At 36.8% G+C, this 27728-nt stretch overlaps 1 protein-coding gene across 6 annotated transcripts; it reads right to left on the bottom strand.

The window, feature by feature from the left end:
- Nucleotides 1-271: 271 nt before the first annotated feature.
- On the bottom strand, nt 272-27634 carry bin1b (bridging integrator 1b). 6 transcript variants are annotated; one of them, XM_082189950.1, is made up of 18 exons: nt 26310-27634; nt 15997-16077; nt 15806-15860; nt 14328-14422; nt 12792-12887; nt 11939-12046; nt 11666-11758; nt 9424-9509; nt 8549-8624; nt 8404-8459; nt 8240-8272; nt 7872-7935; nt 6690-6818; nt 4688-4711; nt 3495-3851; nt 3194-3259; nt 2721-2822; nt 272-2636 (listed from the first exon to the last, which is right to left on the bottom strand). In XM_082189950.1, the coding sequence occupies exons 1-18, from the start codon at nt 26388-26390 to the stop codon at nt 2535-2537; spliced, it is 1704 nt and encodes a 567-aa protein (XP_082046076.1). In that variant the 5' UTR covers nt 26391-27634; the 3' UTR covers nt 272-2534. The 6 variants fall into 6 exon arrangements, with proteins under 6 accessions (XP_082046076.1, XP_082046072.1, XP_082046071.1 ...); XM_082189946.1 differs by lacking the exons at nt 3495-3851; nt 4688-4711 and having other exon boundaries at nt 26310-26752; XM_082189945.1 differs by lacking the exons at nt 3495-3851; nt 4688-4711 and having other exon boundaries at nt 7872-7938; nt 26310-26750.
- Between the last annotated feature and the right edge of the window lie 94 nt (nt 27635-27728).

Raw genomic sequence — 27728 nt, 5'->3', positions numbered from 1 at the left:
CTGGAGTCTGAACATAGCCTTGCTATTATTATGCTGCTATCTGTGTTGTATATTTAGACGCTCACAGGCTTAACATTTCGATTAGCCAAGGAATAAGATGGTTATAAAAGTGCTGTCAACGTAGTTCAGGTTTTCATATGCGAGTAATGTCACATTATAAGTATTAAGAAACAAGGGATGCTTAGATTTAGGGCCCTTAAAATATGTTAAAATGATCCCATGACAAAAAGTGGATGTATGATGCGAGATGAACGAGATTGAGGACCCTAGATTTTAAGTTCAGCATGATTTTAACTTTATTATGCTTTTTAAAATCTGCCAGACAGGGTGGTTCTTACAGAGTACTGCATGTTAAGACAGAGCATCCGACCATAATGCTGCAGGACACAAGTTACCCTTTCTGATCAAATGTATATAGTTATTGTGATACATCTCAGTTTTTCCACAGGCTAGTTTTAAATATCAGAACCTTTATCATTTAGATACTAAGAGAGTCACCAAACATTTACACTCTTTTGTTAGGAGGAACCATGAATAGACCTTCTTTGACCTCTTGCAGCTGTCTGTTCATTTCAAAGGTCTGATAAATATTTTAATATTCAAAACTGATTCAAATATAGAGCTTCTTGGGTGAGAAAATTAAAGCTCTGGTATGTAAACAGGTCAGAGAGAGATAAAATATGTATAACTAAGATTTACACAATACAGACTGACAATGTCAGAATTTATAATACACAAGAGTAACAGTTTACAACACAAATTAGCAGCTAATTTACCCTCTTTGGTAGATTCCACACGGTTTTGGCAAAATTAGATTCCCAGAATATATGACATCAAATTTTGACATTAGGTATTAAAACAGAGATGCAATTTAGTAAGTAGTTGAAGCACTTTTACATTTCAACCAAACTATTTTAACCAGCTAAACATGCTAAAATACTGAGTCATTGTCATTTCTTAACAATGCAGTGTCAGTTCAACATTATAGAAAACTGAATTTTATTAAAAAGAGATGTTTGTGCACATATTTCTATTGAGCATGACAGCTGTAATTCATCAAATGACAAAGAAGAGCATTATAACCAGGCATATATCCAGATGTGGATGCCGTCAAACACTTTTGCCATTTTAAATAAGTGATTCAGCCTGAATCACAGTGGTGGCGTGATACTGTACAGTGTGAATATATTCAGCTCAATTCATTCAGTGTATTCCACCCTAATGCTGTATGTAATCAGAGTATCAGTGCACTACAGAATACATTTTTCTAGATCAATACCAACTGAAAATTTTAATCTATTTTTGACCTGATTTTCTATTTTAAATCTCAGTAAGATTACAAAATAAAGCATATGTGCACCCATCTAAAAGGATATATAAAACATTCATGCAACCATGACAAATGTTTAAACCTCTTCAATTTTAAAATACGTAGCAAAAAAGTGTTTCGAGCAAACTGTTGTTCGTACAGTATAACCACAGTGGTTTGTCCCATAGCATAATCGTCATAATCTTTGGTGGCATATACCTGAATACCTCAAAAACAGAACAACGAAGAACATACATATTCATGAAGTCATGAAGTTATTGATCATAAAAGTATTGAGATGATGAGCCCCTCACATGTAGTGCTACATACCCCATCTATGGAACAACATTGAAAAAAAATTTTTTGCTGAGAGGATGAAGGAGAGTTCTCCTACATGTTCAGGAGAGTCAAGAGATAATGAAATCAACAAAACTTTAAAGTCAACATGAAATAGAGTTTGCACTTCGCACCTGATGTATTTTTGGTATTTATGGTTTATTGTTTAATTTGTGATATCAGCTGACTTTTTAATCTTGATCAAATATACAATGCCTACTTATACTAAGTCCAGATAGCCAACCTTGTTCTTTCACTAACTCCGCCCACCATTGCTCAGATATTTGAATCTTTAATACAAATAGTATATTAATTATATTTACACTTTGTGTAAAGAGCATCCACTTGCTATTTTTTGCTTTTTGGAAACCATATTCTACCCGTTTTTACAGTATGTGGAACAAGCACTGAAGAATAGTGTACAGTAAGATCGAAAAGGTATGTTAAGAAAGTAAATGGGGTCAATTTTGATTTCATGTTGACTTTGGGCAAAAGAGTAAAAGATTTCACTGAAATATATTGATTGATGTCAGTTGATGAAAAAAACAGAAAAAAAGATTTGAACTGATGCTTCGTGTACTAAACAAACATCCCAAAATGGGCCAACGACAATCATCAATCAAATCGGCCCCGGTCTTCATCCATATCTGGCATCTTTTAATTGTGTCCATATCACTTTTTAGTGTAAAGCATGCTGTTGCAAATATGATCTGATGAATTTACCTTTACTCTTACTCCATTTCTACAAAAGTGAGCATGTATATAGAACAGAGCTTTTTTTCGCTTGAGAAGCCCTTATTTTTGAGCATGTTTTATAAAAAATGTCATCACAGAAGAGTGGTGAGAAAACGAAGGATAAGAACGGGTGATTGTGAGGTGGCTGTTCCGCTCACAGTTTCTGGGTGAAGTTTTCAGGGAAGACTCCTTTTACTAGGAGGTTTTTATTCTCAAGCCAGTGTGACTCTTTTACGCCCACTAACCAGCCATCATCCTGTGCACACAAACAAAAAGACAAGACAATGAGTCATTGTCCGATTGTATGCGAATGTGTTTGAGCATGTGTGCCATGACTGACCTGTTCATCAGGGTTGGTAAAGGGAAGCACAAGCACAATATCACCAGACTTCAGGTCAAGTTCATCACTGTCTGTTGCTCCGTAGTCATGCATTGCTTTCACCTACAAAGAATCATATTAATACATTTTAAAAAGTGTAATTTAAAGACTTTTACATGTTATACAAATAAATGCTGTTCTTTTGACCTTTCTGTTAATCAAAGAATCTTGGTTTCCACAAAATAAGGCAGCACAACTGTTTTCAACTTTCATCTTGAGCAAATCATCATAATAGATTGATTTATGAAGCATCATGTGACTCTGAAGACTGGAGTAATGATGCTGAAAATTCAGCTTTGCATCACAGGAATAAATTACATTTTAATACTATTTCGCAATATTACTGTTTTTACTATAGAGACTTCTTTCAAAACATAAAAACATCTTACAGACCTCAACATTCTCTGGGTTCTTGGGTTCCCAATTCAACTTACCTTATAAAGAACAGATGGAGGAAGCTCTGCATCTGAGGAGCCATTTGTCACTTTTGGAACTTCATTCTAAATACAAAAATGAAATGATAATAAAATAAAAAGAAACAGTTAATCACACCTGAGCAACAGAGAATAAAACAAACACGATACACACAGAAAAACACATATAGGCAAAAACAAACATTCAACATGAACACGGTGGAAAATAGCCACACATCCACAGAACAACATTATTTACTTCTGGGCCATCCTAACACTACACCAATACTTCACAATTAATCCAGACTCTTGCTCCTCTTACACTTTGAAGCTCCTCCCACTGAGGCGGCTTTGACTCCGCCTCCCAAGCCTGAGCCGCACCACTGCCCCAGTTTGTATCTACGTCCTGCTCTTGCCCTACCTGGGACCCTTCCTCGCCCCAGCACTCCACACCTCTGTCCTCCCAGTCTGGCTGCGCGAGTCCAGCCTCTGCAGTCGCAGCAGTTTCACTGACCCAGCCTGACTGCGCAGACACACTGTCCTGCTCATGCCAGCTGGGGGGTTCATACGGCTCTACGGCAGGAGTGACCTCATCATCCCACGGAGGGGCTTCATTCGTCTGAGCGGCGGCTTCATCATCCGAGTCCTGAGAGGGGTCTGCAGCGGGGGTCTGACTGGGCTGGGATGGGGAGGAAGGGTCGGCCAGAATTGTTTTTTGAATTTGGGACAGATTGTTTGGATTTTGGGTAAAATAGATGCCATGGGAGAAAGGGGAAGGCAATAGGGCAAAAGGCAAAGATAGATTTGAAGGAAAAGATACGAGACGTGAATTACTGTTCACTCTAAACTATTTCCCAACATGATCTGAAGTCAAGTTAATTGTTGATTTCCGTTTATTCCCTTGAATAACAGACTGATTTGTAATAATTCTAATTTGATCAATAACAATTTGTCACTTAATTACTATTTCAAACCAATTATAGTAAAAAAAAATCATTTAAATTAAGTCTGTCTATCTGTCTGTCTGTCTGTCTGTCTTATCTATCTATTTTGTTTAGTCAACAATAACCCCTGATATAAATGATTTACATTTACAGTATAAACCTTGTAAGTCCAAATACATGGTATAATGTATAAGATATATAAAGAAAATAGATAAACAAGATATATATACATGGTATAAAGAGAGGAAAGTCCAAATACATGATAGAAACATGAGTGGAAATCTGTAACAAGGTTGAATTTTTGATAAATGTCTGCGTGTTTGTGTGTGGTTATGTTTGTGATTTGTCGATCCAAAGATTGTTGAAGACTTTCATCCAAAAGCACCATTAAATTAGCCTGGGAAAACCCAGACAAACTTCCGGCAAATTTAGATTTAGATAACTCAGCTACTACTGAGACTGGTCTGGTTTTAAACAGGCTACCATTAAATGGTTCTTTTTATGCTCAATCATACCACAAGAATCACAAACAGTATGTCCAGAGAGAACTGACCCATTACAAGTGTCTTACCTCCCATGAATCCCATGAAGCTCCCTTCCATGAGGAAGCACAGAATGAAAGAGTGAGATAAATGAGGCCCATAAAAAGAGTGCAAGGTACGTTCATCAGCTTGTCAACAGTAAGGAGAGAGCTCTCATCAACCCCACTTATGCTTATAATAAACAGTGTTTAGAGATAATGCAGCAAATATGAGAGGAAAGCATTTGTCAAAGGTGAAGTGATCTAATAGTGGACCCTGGAAAACCATGTACAAGAGTAAGAAGAAAATAAATATACAGTAATCCTCGCAATCTATCGACTATAGAAGTTTGGGATCGGTACGATTTTTTATTTTTGAAAAAAGTATTTTATGCTCACAATTCTGTTTTCTATTTGAATATAATTTAAAATGTAATTTATTCCTGTGATGCAAAACTGAATTTTCAGCATTCACTACTCCAGTCTTCAGTGTCACATAATTCATAGAAATTCATTGAGAATATTTTGTAACATTTTAAATCTCTTTATTGTCTTTTTATAAAATTTTATGCAAAATTTAATTTTCAAAAAATTCGACTGACCCCAAACTTTTGATTCATTTTCATTTGATTATTAGAATACACAGAAAAATTTCTGCTAAGTTCTCATTTGTAAGTCGCTTTGGATAAAAGCGTCTGCTAAATGAATAAATGTAAATGTACTTTTTTTTCTGCTCTGAGTCTGTCCCTGGGTCTTGTTATGGAAACTAGCAGTAAGAGAGTTAACATGCATGGAGTAAATACGTCACATGCTGAACCAAAGTGGCATTTCAGTTCCCTGAAACTCAAATGAACTAAAGAGACTATATCAATGTTTAAAAAATACACACTCATGTACATTAAAATTGGATGCATTTATACAAAAGTGGGGAAACGAATGGCTTTCCACAGCAAAATCCAAGATGCATCTCCTCTTTTAGACATAAGCACTTAAGTGCTTTCAACTTCGTCAAGTGGGCGAGAGAAGTTTATTTGGACAGATCTACTCAATATGTACACTTCAGGCAGATTCATAGACCACAATGCAACAGTACTGTGACGTCCCAGCAGATCGTGCTTAATTTACCCCCACCCCACGCAACTGTAGTGTATGATATTGGAGTTATTTTGACATTAAACTGCATAATACTTGTAGCTACCTTAAGCTGACTGTTTTTTAAACATAATTTTTGTGCGTGTACTTTTTAATATTTTCTCCAACAGCCCAAACATACTAACAGGCCTATAGAATGGTGCGTAAAACAAATTCATAAGGAAATAAACTGTAAATAATAAATCAGCTCCCTCCATTGCTGATGGACACTTTATCCCATGAGGCCACAGGAGAGTATTTATGAATGACAGTGATGCGACACAACTTACGAGGTCAAATGATAATAACAGCATGGCGAATGTAGTACATCCGGATTACATTCATATTACACACATTCATACTATATAGAACATACTTTTTTTAGCGGTCAAAAAGTACTTATTCAAAATAAGTACCTACTCAAGAGAGTATGCGATTTCGAACACAGCCTGAAACGCAGCGATAGATGGCAGCATGATTATCCTGGCCCCTAAACTCTGACCTTTACCCTTTGCCATCCTGACCTCTCCTGTCCTTTGACACCCACCTGGTGGACTAGAGCAGCGCTGAGTGCTTTCAAAGCATCCAGATCTAAATCCAGCAGGCTACATACTACTGGACCATTACACTGTTGTGTACAGTACGAAACATCACCTTTACTAGGACAGTTACAATATTTAATGGAATCATTGGTTTGCAGAAAGAAATTATGGTAAAGTTCACAAACTCGAGAGCTAGTGATACTTTAGTAGAATGAGCAGAAAGAGAGATAATAATATGGCGTAAACAGTCACTTTTAGGGTAGAAATGGATGACTGTGCTCATTAAGAATGGAGATATATTGTAAATTAAAACATGTGAAGAGGAAGAGATTGGATTGAGTGCTTAGATGAGCAGGGGAGGGAGTCATTTGACCTCTGACCTGTGGCTGGGTTGAAATGTTAATGTCAGGCACCACTGCATCCTCAAACAAGTTAATGATGTTGTCTTCTTTCACCTCCTGAGGCGAAGCAGGCCTCGGGGGCCGTGAGACCGGCGGCCCCTCTCTGGACTGCCACACCAACACACACATGCAGATAATGAGGAAAACACACTGCGGTTAGGTTAAAACACCAAATCAGCACTGTTCATGATTAGACTTTTTCTGTGTAACATGCTTTTAGTTTGCTTACACACAGTCATGTTTACCTAGTCATCTACATGAAGACATACCACAGACTTCTATTGTTAGGCAGTGCCTATAGTTTTAGGTTTATACTAAACCTTTTTATTGCTATAAATAGTTTATTGCTAACATGTTTTAGCATGATTTAACACATTGTTAGCATTTTCTAACATGTTGCTAGCATTATTTAGCATGGTTTACCTGTCAATTATGATATACACCCCGTTTTTATAACATAAAATAACTAAAAACCAAACTAATTGGAAAAACGAACACTTGAACATAGGTCTGCTCAATCAGAGCTACATAAGATGACAGAAACCATCTTTGGAAAAAAAAAATATTGAAGTGTAATTCAATTCAATTCAATTGGATTTTTTTATAGTTTGGCTCACATTCCATTTTATTATGGAGAGGGCGGGGTTTATGACCTATACTGCAGCCATCCACCAGGAGGCGATCGAAATGCTTTGGCTTCACTTTTCAGGATGTGTGTAGCACACTTGGTTTTAACATGTTGCTAGCATGATTTAGCACATTGCTAGCATGTTTCTTACATGAATAACCACATTTGTGGCATGTTTTAACATGTAGCTAGCCTGATTTAACACGCATGTTTCTAACATGAATTAGCACATTGCTAGCAAGTTTTAATATGTTGTTAGCATGAATTAGCATGTTGCAAGCATAAATTAGCACGTTGCTTGTTGGTTCTAGCTTGAAAGCCCTAGGATGAATTAGAAATGTTTGTCTCAGAAGAAGAAGTTTAAATAGCATTTCAGTGTTGCCTTTCTCTTTCTGACATAATAAAGGGTCTGGATTAATTTTTTTGCATCTTTAGTTTTATAGGCTACATACTGTAAGACACACTCCATAGCATAGGCAATGTGACATAATAGACAGAAAATAAAAACATCAGCATTCTCACATACACAGTACCTTTTGTGGTGATTTAGGGGCGTCTGACCCAGAATCTGAGGGACTGTGATTGGCTGCTTCTTCACTGCTTGAGAAACACACATTGGTAAATTACTACATTTGTAATGACTGATATACATCACTAGAGGGCAGCACAGATCAGTGTTAATACAGCAGACAGATTGGTTTAAATCATACCATGCACAATTACTGCATTTCAAAGACATTCCAGTCATGCAGTTATTTTTCGTGTCAGCATCTACACATGGTCCCATGCACACTCAAAACATTTGCGGGAACTTTCCAGAGCAACCAAGTGTTAGTATGCCTTTAATGCAATTTAAATGTTGCATAATTATACAAACACACACAAAACATGAGACTATTACCTCTTCCCAATGCTTGCTGTCTTGACACCTTTTCTGTGGATTGATTGGGGGAAGGGTTGATTTAATTTACAGGGAAAACAAGGACTCACACATCTGTGTGCTAAACTACAGGAAACCAGAAGTGTCTATACAGACAGGAAATATCGCAAGATTTAAGCACTCACTTGGCTAGACGCTGCTCATCCAGTTTGGTCATAACATCACTTAGATTCTGGTTCAGCTGTGTGCGAGAGAGTGCGATATACCCTGGTAACTAACAACAATAATCGAATTTATCTCTTGTTAATAAGTCTCTTATTATTGGCTCACTTTGCCCATCTCCCTGTGAAATTTTTCTTCCAGGCCGGCTACACTCTGGAATGTGTTAACATAGACGCCAACACGACTGCAGAGAGAGAGAGAGAGATAGAGAGAGACAAAGAGACAGAGGGGAGTCAACATCAGTTCATTTAAAAGAAAAAACTTCACCAAATAATTATATTCTGTTAATTACTTGCCATCATATTTAATCATGGAACACAAAAGAAGGATAATTGCAGTTTTCTTTTTCTCCATATAATGACATATCATTATGACCTCTCAAGCTCAAAAAAGACAAATAACAACATAAAAGTATCATACAAAATATGATTTGTGTGCTTTTAGATTTATCCAAAGTAACAGTAAAGACATTTACAATGTTACAAAATATTTATTTTTAACTTTCTTTTTTATCAAAGAATATTGAAACAATAATAGTATCACTGTTTCCACAAAATATGAAGCTGAACAACTGTTCTCAACACTGATAATAATAATAATAAAAAAATCATAACTGAGCATAGTGACACTATCATGTGACACTGAAGACTGGAGTAATGATACTGAAAATCCAGCTTTGTCATCACAGGAATAAATTACATTTTAAAATATATTCAAATAGAAAACAGTTACTTTAATTGGTAATAATATTTCATGATATTACTGTTTTTAATGTATTTTTTAAATGCAGCCTTGGTGAGCACAAGAGACTCCATGTGAAGATCCTAAAAAAAAAAAAAAACGTTTTGTGTTTCAAAGAAAAAACAACAGCACACCGGTTTGGAACGACATGGTGGTTGTTCATTTTTAGGTGAACTGTTAATTTAAGAAGAAGGAATAAGAGAGATGAATGAGAGATGGCAGGGTGAATAGGTGGTTATTACCTGTTCCACAGGGTGGGAAGTTCCTCCTGGAGATCATAATTAATCTCCTCAAATACCTTCTGAGCTCTCCCCAACTCTTCCTCAGCCTAAACACACACACAAACACACACATTTATTAGGCTAAAAACACTATAATTTATGAAAATGTGTAAACAAAGAAGTATGCATTCATCACTGCATGAATGGACTGTGGACAATAGATCCTGTGATCTGAACCCTTTAACTGAAATCTGCAGAAAGCATTTAAAACAAACATAAAACATTTACTCACCATCATATCATTACGAACTGTATTCATTTCTTTTGTTGAACACAAAAAGAAAAAATTTGAAGAATGTTTTGTAGCATTTCTTCATACAATGAAAACATATAGTTACCAGGGTCTATAAAGCTCCAAAAAGGAAAAAACTGCACCAAAAAATATATTTTAAAAAGTACTGCAAATTAACCTGTGCACTATAAAGACAACATCAAACACTAATTCCTGCATGTTTTGCAGAGCAACTTAAATATTTTTGTATGGAAATAGCAGCTTGGACAGTCTGCTAAATACGTCCTTTTGTATTCATAGAGGAAAAGATAAAGTGAGGAAATTAGGACAGAATTTGCATTTTTAGAGCGAACTACACTACTGATCAAAAGTTCCTTTATTTTTATTTTTATTTATTTTTAATAAATGTTGTTCTTTTGAACTTTCTATTCATCAAAGAATCCTGAAAAAAAATAAAAATCAGTTTCCACAAAAATATTAAGCAGCAAAACTGTTTTCAACATTGATAACAATAATAAATATTTACTGAGCAGCAAATCAGCATATTAGAATGATATCTGAAGGATCATGTGACAATGAAGACTGGAGTAATGATGCTGAAAATTCAGCTTTGATTGAAATTACATCTGAAAATATAGTACAATAGAAAACGATTATTTAAAATGTGCCCCTATTATGTTTATTCAAATATTACCTTTCATGCAGTGTGTAAAATAGCTGTTTGTAAATGTAAAATGTCTGCAAAGTTTCAAAAGATCAAACTGCACAATGAATGGAGTTATTGTCTCCCAAAAGAATCGATTCTGAACGGCCTGACACCGAGTCTCACTTCCTGGTACATACCTATTACCTACTTAACAATGCAAAACATTTGCATAATGCCGCCTATGCTCTTCATCGGCTGCCCGCAAACAACATACAACTACACTGTAGTTATCGCTGAGGTCTGGAAGAGTTTGGTTTGTGTTTCAACATGTTGAGAAGACGCTGTTTTCCGGACTGCGAATCCATTTAGCATGCACTTGGAATTGATATGGGAAAAGTGACACCATGGGCGCTTGGTTTCCGACAAACGAGGGGTCTAGAGAGACTGAATCTTCGAATGAACTGTTTTTGGACTCTGGATGCATGTAAACCTATTGTAGGAGACCTCCAAAACAAAATTAATAAGCTTTAAAATAGCATAATAGGGGCACTTAAATAATAGTTCACAAAAGTACTGTTTTTACCATACTTTTGATTAAATAAATTTAGCCATGGGGAAATTTAAAGCAACACTAAGGAACTTTTCCTCTTCGGTCGCCCTACAGGTTGGAAGCGGAATTGTCCATTACCGCTGTCGTAAATAATTTCGCCGCCCGCAGCCTATACTGTCGCATGCTCGCTCGCTGTTTATCCAGCACCAGCTTTGGAATGAATGATGTCCACAGATAAGGACAAGGTAGAATATGTTGCATGATTTCATGAAAGTATGATGTATTGCGACATCAGAAACGAAGAAAAACGAAATGACTATTGTAACGCTTGACGTAAAGCATGTCAAATTTGTAGTTTTCTCATGTCTCATTCGAACTACAGAAACGTGACCCGGTTTGGCAAACTTGCATAGTGTGGTTATAGCTGATATAGGGCTTCAAAGCGAATCCAGACGTGCCTTTCACCCTGTTACGACTTGATGAACCACTGATACGATTTTGGAAACATTATTTTAAGGTAAAAAAAAATTCCTTAGTGTTGCTTTAAGAGACTTATTTCAAAAAAAATTTTTTTAAAAAGCATACCGACCTCAATCTTTTGAACAGTATTCTTTAAAAAAATTTTTATTTTTAAGTCATACCTAAAAATATGCAGTAAATACACAGATGCTACAGAAAGATGCCATGCTGTGAGTGGGTGTGGACTGTGAGCAGGTGGGTGGAGTTAGGCAGGTTAAGGGAGGGTTTACAGGCTCCTGAGTGACAGGTGAGTCACCTGGTTTCTTGAGAGGTTAGTTTGAGCGAATTGGTGTGCTGTGATTATTCCCTGAGCCCAGCCGGGGGCAGCCTTCTCCACCAGAGTCAGAGGCTAGACATGCAAGCAAAGAGAGAGGAAGACACAAGCTTGTGCAAATACTCAAGCATATAAAATGACTGCAACACATAGTTAGTTACAGCATTAAGTTGGTTAGTTAACAAGGTTTGTGAACAAAAATCCAGACAGTACAATATTAGCATACATTAACGAGCTAGAACGAGCATCTGATACCTTGGCAATTTTGGCCTCATCCTTTTTCTTGCCTTTCTGTATAGAAGCGAAATGATGTCTGGCACTGTCAAAGTCTACCAGCTTCCTTTCACGCTTAGCAATGCGAGCCTGCAGAGGGAGCCAGAGAGTCACAACAAAGACCATTTAACACAGTGGTAAAGACTATAAATGAGAGGAGCATGCTAAGGGTGTGGTGATTGGTTGCCAGGCCGTTGCTATAAGGTTGCTAAAGTGTTGTGAGTGTTTGCTAGGGTGTTCTGGGTGGTTTCTATGTGGTGCACCTGCAAGTCTAGGTCCCTACTTCAGTGTAAGTCTATGAGATTTTAGCCAGGCAAAAATCATAAGTCAAATCACTTAGAAAAGCAATAGTGATTCTTAACAAGCCTCAATAATTCCTGTAGCACAAACAACAGTTTCAAACCAAATTTGTATACATATGGTTAGGGGTTCAAATCGCTAAAGCTATAAGCAATAGTGAAAGTGATGCTTACATGCACCACTTATTAAAGGGTTAGTTCACCCAAAAATGAAAATTTTGTCATTATTTACTCACCCTCAAGTTGTTCCAAAACGGTATGAATTTCTTTCTTCTGCTGAACACAAAAGAAGATATTTTGAAGAATACAGATAACCAAACAGTTGATGGGCCCCATTGACTTCCATAGTATTTATTTTTTCTATACTATGGAAGTAAATCAACTGTTTGGTTACACCATATTCTTCAAAAATATCTTTGTATTCAGCAGAAAAAGAAATTAATTCAGGTTTGGAACAACTTGAGGGTGTGAGTAAATGATGACAGAATTGATCACAGATTTTTTTTGTGAACGATCCCTTTAAAGCAAAAACAAACCTTTATGTCTGGAAATTGAGCCAAGTATGCATCCATGGAGATGAGGGCATTGTCAGTAAGATTTTGGTGGAACTCTTGCCACAGGAGGTCAGTGTCCTGTAAAACAAATGTGATCAGACACGCACACCAAGGCACATACTCTCACACTTTCTCTCTCACACACTGACAAACCACAGATGACTCGAAACTAAATATTTATGAACAAATCTATTCTAATATAAAGTGCACTACAGTAGCACTACTTTAGCATCACCAGCACCAGCTCTAAACTAGACCTACAGTCTGGACTCTAAAGATGTCACGGTCATGTTTACCTCTAAATTATTATCCATTTCTTTCTCTATCATCTCCTTTACTCATGGAGAGATGGGTGAGTGGAAGGAATGAATAAAAAAAAATTTAGAAAACAGAAAAAAATAGCAGAATAATGAGTCGACAGAGTTTGAAACACCAGTTTCAATTGCATACAGTCTGTTTCAGGTATGTTTCATTTAATTAATATGATATATTGATAAATAAAAATACACACAATGAGATAATTGTTAAAGGGGTCATCAGATGCCCATTTTCCACAAGTAGGTATGATTCTTTAGGGTCTTCATGTAAAGTTTGTAACATACTTTGGTTAAAATTCTTCAATGGTTGTGTGAAACAACACCCTTTTTACTTCCTCAAAAACAGCTCTGTTCACAGCGACCCGTTTCGGTGCATGTCTCTTTAAATGATAATGAGCAACTGCTCACCCCTCCCCTCTCTTCCAGGTGGCGTGTCACACAAGACATGTAAAGTGCTGCCTTGGCAACCTGTCTTGTCGGACAGTATACAAATGACTGAGAGCGGAAATATGCTTATACAGGACAGTCCGTCAGTGGTCGTGGGCGGAGCATGAGTAATATGACATCAAATTGCTCAGAAAATCCAAACGGCTTGATTATTGAGAGTGTTAAGGCTGAGTGAATGGATTTTTTTCCACACACGTATGGTTCCACACACTGCAAAGACACATTTATATGCAAACACCATATAAAAGTGAATTTTGCATCCGATGGCCCATTTAGGAGTGTGTGGAGGGCATAGACCAAGGAATTTGGTCTTAACTGAAATATACACTACTGTTCAAAAGTTTGGCTTTGGTAAGATTTTTTTTAAAGAAATCTCTTATACTCACCAAATCTTTTGTAACATTATATATATTAAAAAGTGTTAATTTCTGAATAAAAGAATACATTTTTTACCAAAAATACATTGTTGAGAAACATCCAAGGTTGGTCATTAAATTGAATCTATAGTCTCCTTTTCAATAACATTTTTCTCTGGGTTGGTATCTGGTTTGTGACATTCTTCTGAAACTCTACAAAAGACATTTGATTTCAGGAGGCACATGTGCGAACCAGGAGCCTTAAAGAGAAACAACTGACATATTAAAGAGATGTCCTTTGTGGCTTTGCCTCTCCTATGGGATTTTTCACATCGAAAACACTAATGTCACACAATCCAGAAAGAGTGTTAGGCTCTGCCAGTGACATGCTTACACACCTCTGCGATGGAGTCCACCTCCTCTTTGCCAAACCACTCGGGGTCGTACATTTCTGCCAGACAGTCATGCAGACGCTTTGAACACTCGTGCATGGCTGCGGAAACAAGCAGTGGGTCAGCTAAGAGACGGACATTGGCAAGTTCACACAGAGAGAGGATGAATGCTCAATCACTCAACCCAACACACATGCAGTCTCTTTCCATTTGAGTCTTTCAGAGAAGTGAGAGCTTTTGTGGTCACATGGCAGGAAGTCGAGGGGACGCTGATGTGCATTAGGACAGCGCCGTTATAGTCTGCTGTACAAAGAAGAAGTCTGTCTGCTTACTTACTTCACATTTATTTAATGTACTACCACTCACCAGTGCTTAAAGCAAAAGTATTAAAGCTACATTAGAGCCATATTTAAAATCGAGATTTAAAGGGACAGGACAGTTCACCTAAATTTTTTTATTCCATCATCATTTATTCACCCTCACGTTGTTCCAAACATGTGTGCATTGCTTTGGTCTTTTGACACAAAAACTATTTTGAAGATGGTTGGGGTCTATTACATTTCTAAAAAATGTAAAGTTCACAGACATTTTCAAAATATCTTCTTTTGCATTCCACAAAAGAAAAAAATCATACATATTTGGAACCACATTAATGAAGGAAATTGTTACAAGGAAGAACAAAAATCATACAGGTTAAAACAACATGAGGTTGAGTAAATGATGAACTATCCCTTTGAGAAGGAACAAATATGGCCAGACCTGAAAATACGTTCCACATGTTTATAACCCAGAAAGAATTTGTGACGCCCTTATCTCTGTTACATATGGAGGCAGGTACAGCTATACATGCAGGGCTGAGTTTGTTCAGTCGCAATGATTTGTTTTGCTTTGAGAGAATCTCATGTATTTTTTTCTGAAAGAAGGCTGCATGTAAATACAAAGAAGCATGATTGAGCGATTGCACATTTAGTTCTAATTTTGCCATATGACAACCTGAAAAAATGTTTTTTTATGTATTTGCACTTGATTGTGTTGAGTCTTTCTTTAAAATTAGCATTGAGCTTCTTCTAAATTATGTCATATGTTTCATAAGTGTAATCAAGAGGCCAATAAACCCAGATTTTTCTGATCGCAACTATTAGGCATAGTTCACCTAAACAAATTATAAATCTGTCATCATTTACTAACCCTTATGTTGTTCCAAAACTGTATGACTTTCTTTCTTCTGTGGAACATAAGATATTTTGATCGGTCACAGTATGTTTTTGTTCATACAATGGAAGTCAATGGTCACCAAAACTTTTTTGGTTACCAACATTCTTCAAAATATCTTATTTTATGTTCCACAGAAGAAAGAAAGTCCAACCTGTTTGGTACAACATGAGGATGAGTAAAATATCATTTATTTGGGTGAACTATCCCTTTAAAACTGTTCTTGTTCACTTTCATTAAATATATACAAAGACACACAATGAGAGTCTTACTTTTGACTGCCACCAAATACGCTTTCAAGTCTTTCTGCAGTTTGGTGCCATCGACCTGTGGATAGAGATCAGAGAGAGATGAAATCATAACTAGATATTTAAGAACTACGAAAAGGGTCAGAGGTCAAATGTCAATGGAAGCAGTATATTAAGCAAGGGGGTTAAAGAGGGTGAAGGGTTAAGGCTCTTACCATCTGCTTGTTAAAATTGACTACTTCCTCCTCAAAGGCCGTGTCTTTCGTTTCATCCGCCTTACCCAGCTTTTGCATCACCTACCAGAGAACCACACAAAACAGCCGACATCATTCACATGCCAACATACTAACACAAATCGGTACACAACTTCTGCATTACATGTGTGCAGGCCAGCCCATGGGTTTGAGGGGCCCAAGGCAAGAATATAAAAATATCATATCCTAATAACCTAAAACCATAAACAACTTACCGTCAATGTGAAATTTCCTTCATTATATATTCACCCTCATATGGTTCCAAACAAGTATGATTTTCTTTCTTATGTGGAACACAAAAGAAGATATTTTTGGGAAAATGTGGAAATATCCTAACCTAAAACATTCATAAAACAACTGCAAACATGACAAGAAGTTTCTTTCTAAGTGAAAGCACAAAAAAAATGTCCTAAATAGGCAACATTACATGACAAATCAAAAAGAAATGAAAGATATCTGTTCCAAATTTCTGTCAGGCTAATGAACTTGTTTATTTTTCTCCATTTTTTTAATGCATGTTTAATTTTACAAGCAGTCTTTGGCGTGTAGATGCATATGTGCATTTAAAAAAAGTAAAAATAGGGTCTCAGATCCCTGCCGCCACACATTCTACACAAATGGTGCTTTCAGAATCGGTTCCATGTTCCTCTTCCCCATCAAGAATGCTGACATACAGTAACTGTTCATAAAAAATGAAACTAAACCAAGGAGGCGTGCAACAATGTGTGCCCATGAGTGTGTCATGTACTAAACTTTCCTCCATCCACACACCCACCAGAAGTTCAAAGCAAAATCTTCTTTTGTTCCATTCAATGTTTCCATTATTTAAGACGTAACTATTTCCTAGAAGATGTAATTATGCACATTTCCTTTAGTTAAAATTGCCCTACTTCCTGTCCAGCATGTATGAGGTAGTGCTTGTATCCGGTTCTATTAATTCAGAGGTCATTTCCTTTTCCTTCTGCTCTCCTAGCAGCATATTAAACATGCCATGCCATTTGTGACCCATAAAGATTGGTCTCCGTCAGCCTGACGTGGGGAACAGAACAACACATCCTGTGAAGTCTACGTCATAATACCAAAGAGATTCAAGATGAAAGGATGAAATTTACAGAATGATGCATCCATGAATGGTCTCATTTCCTCCAATAATAATAAAGAGGTCATGTTTGATCATGAAAAAGTTCTGCAAAGTTACAAAACACAAAGTCACCCCAGAGGGAGTTATTCCCTATATCAGTGAACACTGTTTCTGAACTCCCCGAAACGCCTTTAGTTTTCTTCCGGGAACGTACACGTCATAATATTCCTTATTTAAATAATTCCCGCTTAAGAAAATAACTAAAAAGTTCCTAGAGCAACATATTTTATAGATCTGAACTTGGCTAAACACAACAGGAAACTTCAGCTACAACTAAAATAGGAAAATACAAAATCTTGCTCTAGAAGAGCAAAGGAATTCAATAAAGCTTGAGGGGAAATCACTGTAACCTCTAATCTATATTAATAAAGGCCATGTCAGCTGTGCTCTTCTTCAAGAATGTATGAATGTGTATTACTGTGCAGGGAGGGAGTGTTTGAAAGCTGATCCTGAATGCATTGCAGCAGGACCCCTCCCTCGAGCCCCCGACATCTTAAAATACAGTGTCCTGGATCTGTGTCAGGATGACATGTGCTCCCTGTGCAGTAGAGGAGATCTGGGATGAAGGCATTCTCTCTGACTCAGAGGTCTTCCAGGAACACTGGATATGACTGTACACCCAGGCTGAGCTAGAGGTTGAACGATATGGATTTTTCAATGGCCGATGAGAGCAGGTGGATGATGACAGATATGATCAAATAATACAGAATTTCTAAGATAAAAGAAAATGTATTTGTACTGACTCACAATTTACTTTAAATTATCTGAAAATAGAGTGATAACCATTGATCAGCCAAGTTAGCAGTCAATTTCATTATTTGCTTTGTCTCTATTTGTTTTTAAGCCTAAAGTGAATACACTACCGTTCAAACGTTTAGTCTAAGATTTTTAAATGTTTTTGAAAGTCTCGTGTTCACCAAGGTTGCATTTACTTTATCAAAAATGTAGTAAAACAGTAATATTGTAAAATGTGATAGCAAAGCTGAATTTTCTACAGTCTTCAGTAGCTATGTTTCCATCCACCTATTTTTATGCGCATTTTGGGGTATCAGGGGAAAAAAAGGCTGGAAGGAAATGTCAAGATGCGCATGCGCTCAATTGAGTCAGATGCATTTTTCATCCGATAAGAAAAATAAATAAACTACACATTTACAGAATAAATTCCTCGATGCGCATCAGAAAAGTCATGTGACTGTGTGCTGATAGGACGGCAATCACGGCATAACTAGACTAACCAGCGGACCGATCTTGTTTCACAGGGGCTCCTGCAGGATTTTATCTCAGGGTATGCAGCACTATTAACTATCTGTAATCATTTTTCATGTGTGGACTAAACTAGCCAATCAGATATATTTTGATTCATCCGCCACCCATGCACGCACATGCACACATTTGACTTTACAACACACAAACACACACCTTTATTTATTCTCATACTCTTTTGTTTCTCAATATGTCATGAGTGCTGTACACAGATAGATTAATAATTAATAAAAAAATTCTGTAAAAAATAAAAACGGCATACATTTAACGCCCTCTCATGGTACACACATGGTAGGTAGAGGTGTAGGTGTGAATAAAGTCTGTGAATAAAGTCTGGGACCCGCCTATAGGCGTACATTACTAACGTGCTCTTTAAATAACGAAACAAATATTTCAGTCTATTTCAGTTGCCTCAAAATAGCAACGTGCCAACAATGCGCATGAACACACCTCGTTTTCAGACCAGCACTTCCATGGGCGCACAAATGGGCGCAAATGCATTTGCTTTTTAAACAATGTGGCGCAGGACGTGAAAATGATAACTGTGTCAGGCTGAAACTAGCAAAAAACACTTGCGTCGTGCCTGGCGCCGCACTGCCCCAGGTGTATGATAGGGCCCTATATATCTATGGTCTTCTAACACTATCAACACCTAAATGAATCTGCAGCAGTGAAAAGGTACAAGTTAGAGCTCTGTAAGTTGTTTATGTTCATTATTATTGTAATGTAATGTGCTTTGAGACATGAGGTAATTTAACACCGTCTCTCGTCTCGTTACGCTTTTCAGACTCTGCTCTAGTATTGGGCATTAATGTGTTTTGAAGGAGGCGTAGCTTTGGAGAAGCTCTGAAGGGAGATCTTGTGCTTTCAAAACTAGCTTGCTATCGCTAGCCTCTTTGAAATTGCCTACCCTACCTTTAAATTCTCAGCTTTGGATGGAAACATAGCTAGTGTCACATGATCCTCCAGATATTGTTCTAATATGCTGATTTGGTGCTCATGAAGCATTTTCATATTATTATACTTAAATCATTTCTTATTATCAGTGTTGAAAATAGTAGTGCCGCTTAATGTTTTTGTTGATGTTATAATAGATGCTACACAGCTGATTATATATAAAATAAGCTCTCTTTATACAAGTTGTCTTTCAATACTGCATCCGAACGCAGTAATGATGGTAAGATCAGATCATATTGCTGACTTGAAGTTAAAATGTAAAATTTTCAATAGTCAAATTCCTCAAAAACATCCACATCCACATTCTTTGATCATAGTCTGAATTAGGAAATAATCATAATGCAGCCAAAGATAAATTATGCAAAACAAATGATTAGTTCACTGTACGCTTTCATTGTATAAGAGCAGAAGGAACATTTTTCACATTGTCTCCTTTTGTATTTCACAGACAAAGGAAAGCCATATGAGCTTTGTATGACATGAGTAAATGATGACAGAGTGTTAATTTGAGAACTTTTCCTTTAAAGAAATAGCAGTGAGTTCGGGCTGAGCTGCTTTCTGAATCAGCATGTTTAAATTATACCATTCTGATCAGACTAGAAAAACAGACCATTTGTCCAGCAGCTGAGAGATTCCTCAGGGTGTGCGAGAGAAACATTTGAGCAAGTGAGAGACAAGTTTATACTAATTGATGAAGTCAGCTACCCATTTAATACACCCACTTGATCAGACCTCATGCAGGCGCATATTCATTCTCTCTTTCCTTTATAACACCATAGACTCTATTGTTTTTTACTACTCTAGTTTTACAATTTTCCTATGGTAAAATTACTATAGACTATAACCTTACGCCTAATAGAAGACCTTTTAGATATTATTTAGGATCAAAAAAGTAAGTCCCCAAAGTTTTTGTCAGATTGAACTACATTTTGGGACAAAACTGTCCAAGGTAAACACACTTCTGCTGTCTCATAGGAGTGGCAAGTGGCTTAATTAGTATGTCTGTGGAGCTTTAACTAACAGGTTAAAAGAGGCTTAGAATGAGAGAGATTTACCAGTAACCTGTGCGTGTGTGTGAATTTATGACTGCATTTTCCCAAGTAAAAGGCAAATGTCACTTCATCCGTGTTTTATAAAGGACACTGGTCTTTACTTCTGGTCAATGTGTGCTGGTGTTCAGTTACAGCACCAAAAATACCCCAGCCCACAGCCGTTGGCATTCACACACGCCACGGTTTGTCGCACAAGGGGTTTCTGGGGATTAGCTCACAGCTACAGCCTGTCTGCTATTCATAGCCCAATCCACACACTGCTCACTAGCTCTATGAGGACGGACAGGTGTGTGGGTGGAGTGCGGAAGAGGGGTGTGGCTCATATTTGAAAATCAGTGGAGCTTTTGATTGGCATGTCGTCTGTCCAATCAGAGCAGAGGTCAGGGGAAGCCTGAGGACACTTCCTTTGGGATTCTAATCTGAGAAAAGGAGGTTGTTGTAACTTTGCACCCATCTCTTGATCTCCACGGTCATTATGACATATTGAGATGGGGAGTCTCCATACTTAATGGACACTTTTGGAATGTTTCTGCAAGAATGGGTGACTCAAGAACAACTCGCCTTGGTGTTCCAAAATAGTGACAGACCTCAACTAATGACAGACAGGTGGATGAGGGAAAAGCGAAGTGTGAGAAAAGACAGGGTAGATTGCCGAGATGTGGGCCATTTGCCACTAGAGGTTCATAGTTAACTCTCCTCTACCTGGCTGAGTTTCAGAGAGGAAGAGGAGACTGAGACCTTAATCACGCTGATGGACAGCGGATCACTTAGAAGGAGTGACTACACACACAAAAACACACATGCAGACACTTTTAGAGTGAGTCCAGCTTTTCACACTCTAAAGAGGTAGCCAAGACTGCTGAGGACTTCAGGCAGGCTAAACAACTACAGGTACTATTGCTCACAAATAATATCTAGACCTATTGCAAAGTCTACACACAAAAGCAATCAATCCAAACACATACTAAAGGGATCATTCACGCAAAACACAAGCTGTATTGACTTTTTTATGGTGCTTTTTTGTCTAGTTTGGAGCTCAGATTTACACTACCATTTAAAAGTTTGAGGTCAGTAAGATTTATTTATTTTTTATATTTTTATAAATAAATATTTTTATTAGGCAACAAAATTGCTCAAAAGAGACATTAATAATGTTACAAAATATTTATATTTTAAATAAATGGATTTCTTTAGAAATTTCTAGTACAAAAATATTTTTGAAAAAAACCTATTATGATTTACAAAAAATATTAAGCAGCAGCACAACTTTTGTTGAAACTTTTGCAAGAAATGATGCTGAAAATTCAGCTTTACATCACAGGAATAAATTACATTTTAAAACGTATTGAAATATAAAACAGTTATTTGAACTTGTAATAATATTTCACAATATTAATGTTTTTATTTTTTATCAAATAGATGGAGATTTGGTCAGCAGAAAAGACTTCTTCCAAAAAAAAAAATTATTTACAGAAAAGCTATACACAAAGCAGCTGAAGATGAGCACCAGGGCCCAGTTGTTCAAAAAGATTGATCTGGATCAGAATGATCTAGATTTGGAAATCCCATGTTTTGCTAGGATCAGGTAATCAATCTTAATTTTGTGCCAGATTTTCAAACAAAATTGGATTGGATCATACTGATACACACTTTTTCAGAATACCAAATCTGGATTTACTAGTACTCAACACTACATGGTGATGGAAAAAATATGAGATGGGGGAAAAAAAAATATTTCAATGCTTTTACGTTCACCTGAGAAACTTTGCATTGGCTCGCAAAGAACTTTTGACATGGGCCACCGTACTTATGATTATGCTATAATGTGATTAAACAAAACAAGCAATTTTAAATTAAATAATTATAAAATATTATATTTATAAATAATACCAAATATAAATATTTTAATATAAATAAAATATAAAGATATTTTCGTTGATATTTACAGCTATTTGTGGATTATTTTATGCCGCCAATATCTCCTTTTTACTATACTATAGGCTACCGAAAAGCTTAATAGGTAGCCTAATGTCTACTTCTAAATTATTACTGTAACAGTTAAACTAATCAAGAGCAAAATAAAAAGTGTGTGTATATAACATAATACATATGTTGTATTTTTCGACCAGTTTTAAAGTTGTACTAAATTTTTGTTCCTAAACTCCACCCTTCTGCTGGGATTTGAACAACTGGGCCTATGAGTTCAGTACATGGGCCCGAAGAGAAATGACCCTACAGGAAGAGGGACACAAACACAAATGCAGTGTGCACAATGATCCTAAATAACCTCTTAACTTCTTTATGATTACAAAGTAATGAGTCTGCTTGGTTTATAGGAACAGGAAATGACAAAACTATCTTCCTAAGAAATCTCCTATATCCAAGTCGTCCAAGCCTCTTGTTTGTCTACCATTTATGATGAAAACAACGATTTTTAAAGGCTCAAATTAACCGATTTCCGATGTTTCTTAAGTGGCCCCTGCAAAGGGAACCTACTGATCCTAGTGCCAATACAGATTAAGCCTAGTTCACACTACACAACTTTAAACGTCGGCAGATTGCTGTGCTGTTCAGACTACATGAGTTGCTCTGGAGTCTTGAAGTCGTTGTTGTGTTCACACTACGTGACACTACGTAAATCTTCTGCAACAGGGGGGTTACACACTACATGAGCTGACAACAACTCTGTCACCCAACGACTCTATCCGGTCCCAAAACCACATTTTGTCACGAAAACATGCGCAAGAAGTGGAATGGGAAATGGTGCATTCCAATGGCGCATTGTCTATTTGAAAATGGATGGCGGGACAAAATTGGCGGTTAAAAAAATAAATAATTATATATAAAATTATTAAAAAAATTATAATATAGAAAAATATATATATTAGGGGTTATAGTTGAGCACCGTCATTAGAACTCTATAACCGCCCAAACTTAAAATTATTAAGATTATTAAAATATTTACAAATATTTTTTATCATAGAGAATGTTTAAATACTAATTAAAAACAATTGTTGACAGTCTGTGTTATTATTGGTCTACATCGTTTCCAACTGTATTTGATTCTTTGCCAAGTACCCCTTGACCGACCGCCAATCATCTGAGATAGAAATAAAAGCTATGATATAGTGATGTGCCATCATTATGAGATTTATTAAACAAATGAAAAACATTTGCAATAATAAACATTAGCAATAAACATTTGCAATAATAAACAACGTAGCCTAGCATTACCGATAACTGATCGTGCAGTTTAATTACCCCTTGACTGGCCCTAAACATGTTTGATAAAAGAAACATATAGGCTACAGTGTATATGATGTGTATTACATTTTAGCTAAAAAAACTATTGTAATAAAAGATAGGATCATAAGATGCGCAATATATTGGGTTTTTACCACTTAATGAAGTTTTGTTTTGTAAATCGTCAGACATGATTTTTACCACTTCATTAAGTTTTGCTTTGTAGAAAGCATTTCTTTAAAGCGAATTTCGTTTTGTACAAATTGTATCTTAATTTTAATAAATGTTTCATCAACCAATTGCATGTATTTAATAAATAAAACGCAAATAATAATAATAATAACCGTGACATGCGGGCGCTGGTGCGTCGCGTTCACTTGCATTGCATTGTGAACTATAGCGCATCTCATCGTAAATGAATGAAACTCAGCGTAGGCCTATGCCTCATACATTAGCATTAAATATCTTTGCTGCATCCTTTCTTGAACAGACAAGGGCTTTCTTGCGGCTCGCATCAGCAGAGCATTGCATCGCCCATAGACCGCAAAACAATCAGCGGATGGCGGGCGGGTGCGGCTTTGAAATTTGGTCAAAAAACGTTGGTGCGGATAATGAGTTTTGTCATTTGACTCACGTCATAACCGTCACACCAATTCTGAAACCGGCACACCCCTAATATATATACATACATACATATACATGTATATATTGTTTGCACATGATCTGTTTAGAACCCCGAAAAAAAAAAAAAGAATATGCGTGAAAGGATGGATAAGCACGCACGGGCAGTTGGAAGTGAGTAAAACATTATAATGAAAAAGCAGCTGCCTGTTGTGGTTTGGCAACGATGGTTACAAATACAAAAGGCTTTTGTAATGTCATAACAAGCTGATCATTGGCTGTTGCTCGTCGCGACACGTGACACCACAGGCTATCGAGTCGGCCGACAGCTCTGGATATCTAGCATGCTAGATATTTTTCTGGGCTCGCCGACGCGTCTGCGAGGCGTCTGCGAGCGTCTTTGATGCGTTGTTGGCTCTTTCATACTAACAGATTGGCGAGCGTTCATCGCCCGCTAATCCCCCGCGATTTGCACGCGATAACACCCCGACCTGTCGGCGAGCTCAACGATTTGCAAATCGGGCTTAAATCGGGCTTAAAATCCTGTAGTGTGAACTTGGCTTTAGTGATTCGTTTAACCACTGTGCATGTCTCGGCCCCCGAAAGTACACCTACGGACTGGCTAAATTGATCAGGTAGTTCCTCGTGTCTTACATCCTAGAGTCACTCAAATCAAAAGCGTGACTTTTGCACAGTGCAAGGCTCTGGTGTCCAGCTGTGCGTTCTGGGAGGCCAGTGGTCATTTGGAGTGTTTAGTGTGGAAATGACACTTCCTGTGTAGGACCTCCTACACTCAGCTGGGGGTCGGTATGTGTTGATACACCACTGATACCCTGGGACTTAAACTCTGCAACAACATCCAGACTGCTTCGTATGTTCCTGAGAGCTAGAGATTCGTTTTGTTGTAGACATATGCTGTTAATATCTCTGAGTCCATACATGTGACTGTTTTAGGTCCTGTGTGTATCTAAAAGAGGACATTCTGGGCTTTTCTGTGATACAAAATGTAACAGCACATAGCCAGACTAGTTGGGGCATGAGGAAGTTGTCGTAAGTGCTCAGTAATTATAAGGTCCAACTACACAAATGCTTGTTTTCTCTAGCAGTGGTTTTGGATGAATCCAAACCTTAAACAAATGAACTCCATAAATTACTACACTGACACACATTCAGACAAATGCCAAGTATATAATGATGGTAGATTATAACCAAATGTTTTCATAACAGTTCAGGGAGAAAAATAGGGTTTCCTATGTTCCATAGGCTAATAATTGTACTGTTTACATAATGTGGAAATAGCATATAACACATTTTAAAAACAAACACTGTACAATGAGAACATTTTTAAAAGGATTTTAAGATTATATATTTTTTAAAAGATGTTCTTCTCAAATCATGGTCAATAACAGCAGTTTACCAATGTGACAACTTACCCCGCATGTTGCATACCCAACTATAGAGGCAAATGATCAAATGAAGATTCATTGAACTTTATCTAGCCTATTTCTTGTGCAGTAATGGTGAAAATATCAAAAGTTCAATGTGTTATTTATTTATTATTATGAATTTGTATTTTGTTTTTATACACACACACACGTGTGATATTACTGAATGATTCAATGACAAGAAAATTCAAAATGTCAAAAGAGTTGTGGTCACGTCAGCTTGTTGTTTAATGCACTTCATCTTAAATTATCCCATTAGAATTCAGAATTTCAAACATAAATTTAACAGAAGATGCTCTGAAAATGAGAAATAAAACCATCATTTCCAACGCAAGTGAGCATGACAAACACAGACAGGGGCGAGTATTGTATGAAGCGTTTCAATGAGTTTCAGCTGTTGTTTTTGAAGTCTCTTCCTACTATAAACATGGTTTCATATCATTTCACTTTTAGCTATCTTTAAACACCTATTCAGAAGTCGCATTTGAATGTACAAACAGCATGGTAAAAAATATAGTTTTATTTACAAAGAGTCAATGTAAGCATGCATACCTTCTCTTGTGCTCGGGTTAACCTCTTCTGTACATTACTGGCCAGTTTCCCGGCGTTGACTCCTTTCCCTACCTCTGCCATGTTTGAGCTTCTTCAAGTTTCCAAAGTGAATAAATAAATAAATAAATAAACCGTTAAGAATAAAGGAAAGCGCAGATGTCAGGAGACAGAAGAACAGTAATGTATGGGGGAATACTGTCGGATCAACAGGAGGTCGGTAGGTAAACCCTCTTAAAGAGACAGTGTTTAGAGTTTTAAAGGTGGACACGGAGTTATTATTATTAGACTAAACCTTTTCCGAACTATGGTATCAAAAAAATTCAACTTAAAACTGTCGAGCAATTTACGGTCTAACTGGTTCCGTTATTTGCCTCTAGTCACAGCGACTGGAAAACGAGAGAGAAAGAGAGAGAGCGAGAGCTGGATTATGTTTCCACTTCTTATTATAGACGCTCTCTTAAAGGCACAGGTAAACACAACTGCGATATCATAGCATCTTTTTTTTCCTGCTGAAAAGTTGTACAAAGTCTTCGTGAATAGTTTTTCCAAATAATATTTTACGCACCAGAATGATCATATGTGGGGTCTGTTGCATCTAAAAGATTGAAAAACTTTGTGATATACAACATTAAAGCCATGGTCAGATTGGTCACATTTGCAGTTGTTCATGTGTGAAATCCAGTTATTTCAATAGATCATCACAAGCAGAAATGGAACTATTTACACATGCAATGGGTTCAAGTTGGTCACGCGTTGACACGTTGATTGGCATTTATTTAGCAGAAGCTTTTAACCAAAGTGACTTAAGTGAGGAATAATAATAGCCTACAGTAGCCTACACAGGGTTCATCATGAAAAGTCATTAACATTTAAAGTCCTGCAATACACTTCTATAAGCTGACCAGAACAAAATTTCATCCTTTTTTCGAATGAATGATTTAGTGTCTTGAGCATTTGAAAGATGAGACTTGCCTAAATGTTTACATGGTTTCATTAGTAAGAGGAGTGTTTCTCTTTTCAATAGAGTCATATCACATGTTAGGTGGGATTCTCATTACATTAAACCTATCTGACTTCCCTTGCACACCATACTACCAGCAGGGAACAATTATATATATAAACCATGGTTCTCAACAAGGGGGGCCGTAGCACCACAAATTATTTAAATTAACAATCTTAATTAAAATGCTAAAAACACTAAAAATACAGATGTACACCATTAAACTAACATCATAATATATCATGATTATATCATCATTATTTTTGTTTATTTGTGTGGGTTTTTCCCCCCACAAAATTAACCTGAAGTAAAAATCAGCTTAGATAGGATGGCCTTGGCTTGGAATCAAAAATGCTGAGAAACACTGACAAAGAAAAAACATCCAGCAGATGACAAATTAATATTAAAGAAATTGTAAT

This window comes from Leuciscus leuciscus (assembly GCF_965113295.1).
Source record: "Leuciscus leuciscus genome assembly, chromosome: 14".
NCBI lineage: Eukaryota > Metazoa > Chordata > Actinopteri > Cypriniformes > Leuciscidae > Leuciscus > Leuciscus leuciscus.
Note: the sequence above shows the minus strand (reverse complement) of the source record. Positions and strands in the feature narration are given on the sequence as shown.

Coding starts and splice junctions, on each gene's coding strand:
- bin1b (XM_082189950.1), bottom strand. CDS start 26,390: ATGGCAGAGGTAGGGAAAGGAGTCAACGCCGGGAAACTGGCCAGTAAT. Junction 12,047..12,791: donor CTCAATTTCCAGACATAAAG/GTTTGTTTTTGC, acceptor CTCCCTCTGCAG/GCTCGCATTGCTAAGCGTGA. Junction 11,759..11,938: donor ATGAGGCCAAAATTGCCAAG/GTATCAGATGCT, acceptor TTGCATGTCTAG/CCTCTGACTCTGGTGGAGAA.